The 10,895-nt window shown below is 45.1% G+C and overlaps 1 protein-coding gene across 1 annotated transcript in view; it reads right to left on the minus strand.

Annotated features, from left to right (window-relative positions):
- Positions 1 to 10,281: 10,281 nt before the first annotated feature.
- Positions 10,282 to 10,895, minus strand: part of HPS5 (HPS5, biogenesis of lysosomal organelles complex 2 subunit 2) — a 25,434-nt gene continuing 24,820 nt past the window's right edge. The window contains exon 22 of the mRNA XM_018555487.1: positions 10,282 to 10,363. Coding sequence (XP_018410989.1) covers positions 10,303 to 10,363 — 61 coding nt within the window. The 3' untranslated portion in view covers positions 10,282 to 10,302. The remainder of the gene's footprint in view (positions 10,364 to 10,895) is intronic.

The raw sequence follows: 10,895 nt of genomic DNA on the forward strand, positions 1-10,895 counted from the left end.
GCATACATACATTCATTTGCAGAACGCGCGTGTCCTGTGCATGCCCGCCGCCATCTTGGAGGAGGAGCGCTTGATGTCACATGACAGTGATGTCACACGCTGAACGAGCGGCGGCCATATCGGCCGCAGGCGCGCCGCCATCTTTGAGTATATCTTGGTATACACCAAGATGGCGGTGCCCGAACATGGCCGCCACTTGTTCTTCATTTTCAGTGTGCGGTTTCGGCTTCGGAGGCTCGTTGCCTCCGAATCCGAAATGGCAGAAAAATTTGTTTTCTCTGATGAAACGAATGGAAATGCTTTCCGTTTTCATTTGTTTCGTTAGAAAACAAATCTTTTTGCTGTGCGCATGTCTAGCAGGGACATGCTGTCAGGAGAGGTGGAGCCTAACCTAGAATTATAGTGGAAAAAGCTGTCAGCTGCATGTCTGAAGCTGACAGCTTTTTCTCCATTCAGATCGACATCTAACAGGTTACACAGCAGGGAAATCCTCCCCGCTGTGTAACCTGTCACGGAGTCTCAGTGGTGAGGAGCAAGTGAGGGACAGGGAGGCTCCTCCCTGTCTCCTCCCTTCCTCCTTTACACTAGCTTGGGGACGGGTTGGAGGCGGGGCTTCGGCCGGCGGGATGCGGAGCTTTGGTCGGCGGGGGCAGGGCTGGGGAATGCCTCACCCCGAGCAAGAAGTACTGCACGTCACTGATGTCTAGTAACTTTAAGGCTTGTCATGTTTGTTATCTATCTATCCGGCACAACACCATCTTTTCTATTTTACCAAAAAACTTATTACATCCTGTTGTGCTAATACATTTTTCCAGAAAAAAAAATGATTTGATAAACATTCAAAATTATACTTCCCTTTGATGAGCTCCATGTTTTCCCGAACACCACTGTCATCACTTACCTGACACATGAACGGGCGTCGTGCCTGATTTCGCATCTGGCGAGATGGTAAAGGAGCAGATATAGTCGCCGTCGTCCCCGATCCCGACCCGCGGTATATACAGACTGGCATTACCCATTTGGAGATTGCTGTCCGACATCTTTGTCCCGGGTCTAAACGGGATATGCCTGAAGCTTTCAAAGTGGTACACAGTCCGCACCCGCTGGTCGGGGGATCTCAGAGTCCAGATGGCTTGTACCACTTGTAGATTGAGAGGTGTAGGGTGGTCGGAGACGTGACATGGAATCGTCACATTGTCCCCCACCAGAGCTTTCAGGGGGGAATTATTCACAGTAACTTTCCAAGTATCTGCAAATGAAAAGAGAGGATGGTGATGACAGTATTGTTACATGCTACAATAGTCTTCATTTGACTTCATTCTAAAGCTAATACAAAGGTTTTTGGGTTTCTGAGTCCCTCCATAACATAGCTGTATTACATACTGATCCTTCCAGTAGATGAACTTTAAGGGGTCTATTTATAAACAATTCTCGAGGCCCTAAGCCAGATAAATATCTGTGAACGTTCATTTTGGGTGAACAATACCAAAAAAAAAAAAAAGAATGTTCTAAATATATGTTTTTTTCCCCCAGTTCAAATGTAGTGTGTTGTAATGTTTAATTGTGGCCACAAGGTGGAGCTGAGTAGCATAGGGAAAAAAACACTTATGTCCCAGGCTCCTCAGCGCCATCTAGAGGTGTTTGGCCTAGTTAATAGCTTTTCATTGGCTAACAATAATAATTACAAAAACCAAAATGTTTAAACGCCCAAAAAAAGACCAAAGACGCTCAAATGTGAATGAGGCCATAACGGTCATCTACAGCAGGTTTGCAACTATGTTGGGGGCTGCATTAGTTTTCTTTTATTTTTTCATTTTATTTTCCCCTGATACAGTGCAGCGAGTGGGAGGTGTCACCCAGAGAAAGGCAGTGTGTTACTGGCAGGATCACTAGGTATGAAAAAAAATTAAAAACAAAACCGGTGCAGCCATCTCCTTTAAGAACTGGAAATCTACAATGTGTTACATTTGTGTTCTTTTAGATACACTTTAAAATGCAATAACAATGTAATTAAAACTGGACGACTATAGTCTATCATATAAAACTTTTAACAAAGCGCACACGTCGATTTAAGTAAACGTTAAACTTTTGTACTGCGCATCCGCGCTCAGTTACAATACATCCATACACCGTACTGAGTGCAGAGGTTGATTTAAAAGAGAACTATGGGGTAAGTGTTTTTCCCCATAGTTCTCCTTAGGGTAACGGCAGGACATAAACTAGCGTCCTCCCGTCACCCTAAGCTCAATATATCGGGAGCTACAGCTCGCAGTATACTGAGACCGCCGCAGCCGGGACAGATCCCGACATTACTGTCGAGATTCACCCAGCTGCGTGAGTGACAGCTGGCTCTGCCTATCTAAAGGCAGGGCCAGCTGTGCCCGCCCCCACCCCCGTCCGTTCCGCCAGTCAGCACTGGAGGATCGGACCGGGGAGGGGGGGAATCCCTGCAGGGAGCCGTGACTGACAGTCACCGCACTCTGCAGGGATAGATCGAGAAGTGAGCGAGCGACGGTATGCGTTCGCTCACTTACCGATGTACTGAGCCGACCTGTGCCCGTCTCATTGTCACAGGACGGCTAGAACTAGGAGGCTGAGTGAAAATCACTCACCTCATAGTTCTCCTTTAATAAAGCATTCCAGAATGTTCATCCAATAAAACTGTAGGAAGAATCACTTCAAGTATCCAATCACGTAAAAGGAAAATTCCTGGCTGCTTATTTCATCAGCACGTGATTGGATAATTAAAATTAATCCTCCCACATATTATTGGGTGAACATTCTTGAATCTTTCAGTACATCAGCCTCTGTGTTCGGTATGGTTATATTTAGGGATGCACCGATACCCATTTTTTTGGTATCGACTCGAGTACGAGTACCGATGTTCTTTTTTTGGTACTCACTGATACCAAATGCCGATACCAGAAGTTCCATAAAAGAAGGACTATGAGGTGAGTGCTTTCCACTCACCTCATAGTTCTAGCCGACCTGTGACAATGAGACTGTCACAGGTCGGCTCAGTAGATCGGGAGGTGAGCGAACACAAAGAAAACAATAGTTGCGATGACTCCAGCAAAATGACAAAAAGTCTTCCCTTTGTGGTGGGACTGTTCCAGCGCACTGCAAGGGTTAACTTCAGGGTTATGCCTAGGGGACAGGAGAAGCTTGAAGCCGGCTTTCTCGCCAATAAGAAAGCCGGGGGGAGTCTAATTACACTCTGCCTGGCTTCCTGATTGGCCGGCTACATGAAATTCGGACACATCCGAATTTCCGAATCCCAATGCATCCGAATGTGTTCAAATCCAAATTTCCATTTCCGAATTTTGGATCCCGTACAAATTTCGTTCAAAAACAAAACTGAATCGGACATGTGACTTTGGCCCATCAGATGTGTTTTTCGGTTTAATGCATCCAAATGGGTCGGAAAACACACATTTTCGTTACGGCAACATTGGAGCCATATACAGTATATACATATAATACTAAAGCTGAGTCTCCCAGACCCAAATGGCATTCCGGATCCGAATTTCCGAATTGCATGCGGGAGCTCCTGAATGCCATTCGGGTCTGGGAGCCTCAGCTTTAGTATTAATATCAGTCAATGGTTTTCTCTGGTATTCGCAACGAATATTCATAAACTTATCGGAAACTAACCAAAATTCAGATTTCATCCAAATCCAAAACCGGATCCGAATCCTGAATTCCGAAATAACCGAACCGAACCAGTTAACCCTTGCAGTGCAGGGGTGTCTCCACTGTAAGGGCAGGTTCCATTCCAAGGACAGTCCACCCCCCCACTCACCCCACAAGATAGGCTTTAAGTCAAGTTATTGCCCCCTGTTACTGTCACCCAACAAGACCATAAATGGACAATGGACGTACCTATCGGCGAATGAAAGATACAATTAATTGCAATCATCAGTTCTAGAGCCACCAGTCCTCTCCAAGTCTCTCCAGGTCCCATTTGACTCACGCCTGCTGATACCCCTATTACTGCTGAGCTCAGACATCCAGATCAGAAACACACATATGACGGGTACAGGAAATCCGTCACTTTCCGTATAAGTCATCTAAAATATGGGAACTGAAAGAAAAAAAATAGTTGCGATGACTCCAGCAAAATGACAAAAAGTCTTCCCTTTGTGGTGGGACTGTTCCAGCGCACTGCAAGGGTTAACTGCAGGGTTATGCCTAGGGGACAGTAGACAGCAGTTTTACTCACCTGATCCCCACTCACCCGGAACTCAACGCTCATCATGTCTCCCTGTCCGCTCCAGCGTCCCTTGGCATCCTCACATACAATGCAGGGCTATGGAACTTGCTGGAGCACAGGGGAGAGGAAGCTGCAATGGACCGGTCTAGCAGCCCAGAGGGAGCTGGTGGGAGTGGGGATCAGGTAAGTAAAAGAGCTTTTTCCTGTCCCCGAGGCATAATCAAGCAGTTAGCCCTGGCAGTGCGGTAGGGCAACCCTGACTTTAGCAAAAGAATTTTAATTTCCCTGTATTTGGGCTTTAACCCCTTCATGACTGAGCTAGTTTTCAGTTTCTGTTCATAAATGACTGACACACTTTTTACATTTTTGCTGTGTGATTCTTCCACAGCAGTAATATACTTTCTTACTAAATGTACCCACACATATTATATATATTTTTTTAGAGGACAGATAGGGCTATATAATTATATCACATATGTGTACCTAACCCCTCACTTAGTTAGTCACTATGACTGCATGATAAATTAACTTTTTTTTTTAATTTTTGGCTATTATTAGGCTGCTCCAGCTAATAATAACCTTAGAGACTGATCCTGACTGTAGTCAGATTCAGATCTCACTAAAAGGTCTTTGATTGGCCTAGACGATCGGAACTGATACATTTCACTCAAAAGATATACATTGTATCTTTTGAGTGAAATGTATCTAAACATCGGGCTCTCGAGCTGTCAAAACAAATAGCAGAGAGGTGAGTCACTGCTACCTCTCTGCTATTTTCAGCTGTCAAATACAGGATAGCAAATCGCGGTCCTGTATTTGCATGTAACGGCTTCATTCTTTCATTAATGAAAGGAAGAAGCTTCTACAAAAAGCTTAATTATTTAATTAATGAATGCCTCAATACTGAGGCATTCATTAATGACTGGTAACTGCTGAGAATCAGCGGTTACCAGCATTACAAAGCCTGATATAACTCGTCACATACAGTGTACGTGGCTAGTCATATAGGCACTTCGTGATGGGACCTACACTGTACGTCTCCCGTCACGAAGGAGTTAAAGCTGAACTCTGGGTTGAGCAAATATTGTCTGAGTACAAGAGGCCTTTGTATTCTTCTTGAATCTTGGTGTGCTTTTGTGTAGGAGAAGCTTTCTGTAATAAAGTCCACTCACTGCTGCTCTCTCCTTGTGCAGGGTGACCGGTCTTGTCTCCGCCCCCTCCTGTAATAAAGACCACTCAATGCTATTCTCTTTCCTTGTGCAGGGTGACTTGTTTTGTCTCCGCCCCCTACTGTAATAAAGACCGCTTACTGCTTCTCTCTTTGTGCAGGGTGACTGGTCTTGTCTTCGCCCCCCTCCTGTAACAAAGACCGGTCACTGCTGCTCTCTCTCCTTGTGCAGGGTGACTGGTCTCGTCTCTGCCCCCTCCTGCAGTTCCCAGTAGTGGGTGGAGCCTGATGGGCTCCTCCCACAGCTCTGCTCCCTACACAGGCCATGTACAGCACAGTGATGATCTCATTGCTACTTTTAGAAGGAAATAACTGGATATGTAAAGGCATTTGGGGCACACAATGTGGATTTATATCGTTCGTGGCTATTGAGGAATATATTTGAATAAGGATTTTAGTGTCCGGAGTTCAGTTTTAGGCATGTGCTTGGTTTAATGTCTTTGTACTCCATGCTTAAAAAAGAGCCTACAATGGCTCTAATGGCTACAGAAGTCATCTTCAATATCAAGAATTGACTATTTTAACCCGTTACCGCCAGGCGTACATGTATATGTGGCAGCATGCTTAACACCATGCATACAGCCGGCGCCACTGTTCTGTGCTGGAAGCATGGTCACTCGGCGCCCCCAGCACTGTGACCGAGATGTCCACAACCCCTAAGTGGCAGCTCCCAGTCACTGTTCACAATTAGGAGCTGGTAGGACATACAGGTGAAACTCGAATACTTAGAATATCGTGCAAAGTTCATTTATTTCACTAATGCAACTTAAAAGGTGAAACTAATATATGAGATAGACTCATTACATGCAAAGCAAGATAGTTCAAGCCGTGATTTGTCATAATTGTGATGATTTTGGCTTACAGCTCATGAAAACCCCAAGAACCCCAAATCCACAACCTCAAAAAAGTAGATTATTACATGCAATCAATAAAACAAGGATTGTACATAGAACAATATCAGACCTCTGAAAAGCACAAGCATGCATATGTACTCAGTACTTGGTTTGGGCCCCTTTTGCAGCACTTACTGCAATTACTTTTGTATGTACCACCCTGGAGCCACTAAACATTCCACCATGTGGCACTGGAATGTATGAAGTACATAAGGCATGCACACTAAATGCCAAATGTCCCGCATTTGCCAGGACAGTCCCCATCTTGGTCTCCTGTCCCTATGATGCTGTGTCCCAGGATCACAGCATCACCATTATTAAGTTACTGAGCATGTGCTAGAACCCAAAAAATGGAACTGAAGAGATTTGGGCCACAAGTGGGTGGTTCCCACATATTAAGTGTCGGGGCCTCCTAGGCTACTTTAATATTCCTTTCCTGGATCCTCCTCATGACAACCTAGGTTTCCCCACTCTCCGATTCCATAAAAAGGTTTGTTATGGGAACGGTGGGTGGGAAGCTCCCGATTCCGTCATTGCTTGCTCTTTCTTATAGTAAGCTGACATGAACAGGTCCAGGAATGAGGAAACTGGTTTTCTTATACTTACCATAATTTTCCTTTCCGATCCTCCTCATGTCAGGCTACTATGGGACATAGTAAGAAATAACGTCACACCATGTCCCAGCCTCCGTTGTGAGGCTTGTGATAGGAATGGTTTGTGGGAAGCGCCCAATTCTGTCATTGCTTCCTATGTCCCATAGTAGGTTGACATGAGAAGGTCCAGAAATCCGGAAAATAGTTTTCTTATACTTATCAAAATATTTATTTCCTCCTCCTGTCAGTCTAGCTTTCTCACTCTCTGTCGCCATACTTGTGATGGGAACAGTTCATTTCGCTTGCCATTTCCCATAGTAGGCTTGCTTGAACAGGTCCAGGAATAAGCAAAACTGTTTTCTTAAAGATAATTTTCCTTACCTGGATCCTCCTCATGTCAGCCAACTATGGGACATAGCAAGCAATAACGTCATGACATGTCCCACCCTACGTTGTGAGGCTTGTGATGGGAATGGTTAGTGGGAAGCTCCTAATTCCGTCATTGCTTTCTATGTCCCATAGTAGGTTGACATGAGGAGGCCCAGAAATCAGGAAAATTCACTAATATTTACCATAATTCTCCTCTCCAGGATCCTCCTCATGTCAGCCTGGGTTTCTCACACTCCATCATGATGTTTGTGATGTGAAGGGTTAGTTGGAAGCTCCCGATTCTGTCATTGCTTTCTATATCCCATAGTAGGTTGACATGAGGAGACCCAGAAATCAGGAAAATTGATTCTTATACTTACCAGGATCCTCCTCATGTCAGCCTAGGTTTCTCACACTCCATGAGGTTTGTGATGAGCAGGGTTAGTTGGAAGCTCCCGATTCCATCACTGCTTTCTATGTCCCATAGTAGGTTGACATGATGGGATCCGGAAATCAGGAAAATTGTTTACTTCTACTTACCGTAATTTTCCTCCCCTGGATTCTCCTTAGCCTAGGTTAACCCACCCAACATTTACAACGCTAGGCTTGTGATTGGAAAGGTTAGAGAGAAGCTACATTTACATTTTTGGGCTAGTTAGGGGTGTTGCTGGAGGCGTAGGAAGGGCAAAGCTGACCTGTAGTAGGCTAACATAAAGAGGTCCAGAAATCAGGAACATAAGTATAAGAAAACAATTTTCCTGAATGTATATATTTTTTCAATTGCAAAGAATTGACACACACACGACACAGGTAATATTTACATAAATTTTATTATAAATCATTACATAACACACAACTCCGAGTGACCAGGGTTGGTAGAACACTGTAGAAAAGAGAATATGTACAAGGTAATACTTCTAAGACAGTCTGTGATGGTTTTCTTATTCAGAAAGCCAAACCTGGTTCTCCTCCCATTGTAGAACTCTGAGATCCAGGATTTGATCGGGAGATGCTGGGACATTTTGCTCCAAGAACTCCATCATTGGCCTTTCTCTGTAGAAATTCATCTCATTAGTGATTGCCAGCAGATGCCATTGTGCTGAATGTATAACCCAACATTCTAAGAAACTCAGTCCTGTGCAGCAGGAAAGTCAGACTGTAAACTGCTACATGTTGTCTGTCTGTTCTGTTTGTAGCATGGAAGACTCTTGAAGTGTCCATTGTGATCAGTGAAAAGGTTCCAACATCACCGGCTGACATAATGGGCGCGATTCATGAAGCCAACACGCCAGGATAAGGATCCTTAAGTGACAGGTATTTTCAGCTGTGTCCAATGAGATTTGAAAATGAGTCAATGAAAATAAGGCCCCATTCACACGTAGCGATTTATCGTGCGATTTCCGCCGCGATAACGCGCATTTGTGCCGCGCGATATTGCGAGATGTCGCCGGCTAATGATATTCAATGGAGCCGTCTTAGCTACGCGTCGCGGTCGCAAGTCGCTTCTACAGGACCCTTTTTTCGGCGGATTTTGCGCGATTTTGCTTTTTTCTAATGGAGCCCGAAGGAGAAGGTCGCGCTACCGTCGCTGGATCGTCGCCCCGAAAGTCGCGCTATCCCGGCCGCTGTAAAAAGTATGTCGCTATGTGTGAATGGGGCCTTAAGGTCTTGTGTCCCCGTGTTCAGGGTACACAGAGCATATTGTACCATATGCAACACATGCAAATAAATGGCTCCATACACATAGCCGCGTATGGAGCCGTATATTTGCGTAGCGTAGATATGCACAAAAACAGAATGGAACAGAGATGCGTCCAGGCAGCGTATTTCTGCACATATACGCACGTACATGCGTACAGCACATTCAAGATTCCATTACGAGTGATGCATTCTGGGATTGCATATAGTGCACGCATAGACGCGTATATACGCAATATACAATTTTGCTTGCGTTGTGTGTGAATGAGGCCTACAGTCTTCAGTTACCCAAAAGCTGCAAAATGCTGAAACAGAGAGAAATTTCCACGTGGTGGCAGAAATTGGGGCCACAAGTGGGTAGCCCCCGCATATTCAGAGGTGGGGGTCTGAGCAGGGCCAGCACATCAAATGGGTTATCCCTGCATATTTAGGAGTGGGGTCTGAGAGGGGTAACCTACGAAGTAGGCGGGGTCTGGATACGCCAACCCTGTAAAAACATGGACGAAACAGGGGTAAGCAGTGTCCCGGGATCCAAGACAAAAATGTTAGTAAGTACGTATTATACTAACATCCACAGAACGCAATTATTTGCTAACTATATATATTTATAATACATATTTTTTATATTATTTTAGGTGTGTGGCCCTTTAACAAATAACCCGTTCAGTGTAGTTACAAAAACTCTCTGCACGTCAAAAAATATTTTACAAAAAAATAATAATTCAGACTTTTTACACAGAACATCACAGCGTAGCGATGAACACTGATGTGCGCGATGATAAAAGATTTCTAAATACTGAATATTGTGCTTGCTTAAAAGGACGTATCAAAAATCTCTGAAAGAAGTGCGCGTTGCCCAAGACAACCAATCAGCTCGCAGGTCTCCTTTTTCCAGCACATAAAAAAAATAAACGGAGTGATTCCATAGGCTGCCGGGGACATGACCGATGCATTCCCTTTATGTGCTTTTAGTTGAACGAGGCTCATCGAATTAGCATCCGCGCCGCCAGGAATGTCGGCTGACCAAAGTGTTCAACGGAAGAACGGTTTTGGTTACCAGCATCGGCCAATGAGATTCTCCCCCCTCAGCTCTTCACGTTTGTTTGTATCCACCTCGGCACTACACTGGCTGCGGAATGGAAGACGTTGGAGTTTTAGGCACTTGATACTTTGTAACAATCGCTTCCAGAATTACGAACACATAAATTAGACAAAGAAATCGTTGGAGCGGTCTGCTCCGGAAGAGGCGCACAATGCAGGATTTCTCAGGGTGTGATCATTGTCCGGTGAAGGCGGCGTGTGGCGGGGTCACGCTTGCTGTGACCACAAAAATCGCTCGCATCTCTCCAGCATGGACTGAATTAAGGCTCTGAAAATAAACAACACAAGAAAGTCAAAAAAAGTAATTTTTTAAAATGGCAAAAAAGTCATCCAGACACAGCGCTGCTTCTGCTGTACTGAAATACCAAGCGGCGTTCTCCCCTTCTGGGCTACAGAAGACCACCCCCTCTTTATAATGTAAGGGGAGGTGTTCTATAGTTCATTATGGGAGAAATCAGGCAGGGATTCCCTTCTCTCTCTCTTGCCCTCTCCTCCCTTCTCTCTCTCTCTTGCCCTCTCCTCCCTTCTCTCTCTCTCTTGCCCTCTCCTCCATTCTCTCTCTCCCTTCTCTCTCTCCCTCTCCTCCCTTCTCTCTCTCCCTCTCCTCCCTTTTCTTGCTCTCTCCCTCTCCTCCCTTCTCTCTCTCCCTCTCCTCCCTTTTCTCTTCCCTTTTCTTGCTCTCTCCCTCTCCTCCCTTCTCTCTCTCCCTCTCCTCCCTTCTCTCTCTCCCTCTCCTCCCTTCTCTCTCTCCCTCTCCTCCCTTTTCTCTCTCCCTCTCCTCCCTTTTCTCTCTCCCTCTC

This window comes from Nanorana parkeri, unplaced genomic scaffold (assembly GCF_000935625.1).
Source record: "Nanorana parkeri isolate BGI_ZX_2015 unplaced genomic scaffold, ASM93562v1 scaffold10, whole genome shotgun sequence".
Lineage (NCBI taxonomy): Eukaryota > Metazoa > Chordata > Amphibia > Anura > Dicroglossidae > Nanorana > Nanorana parkeri.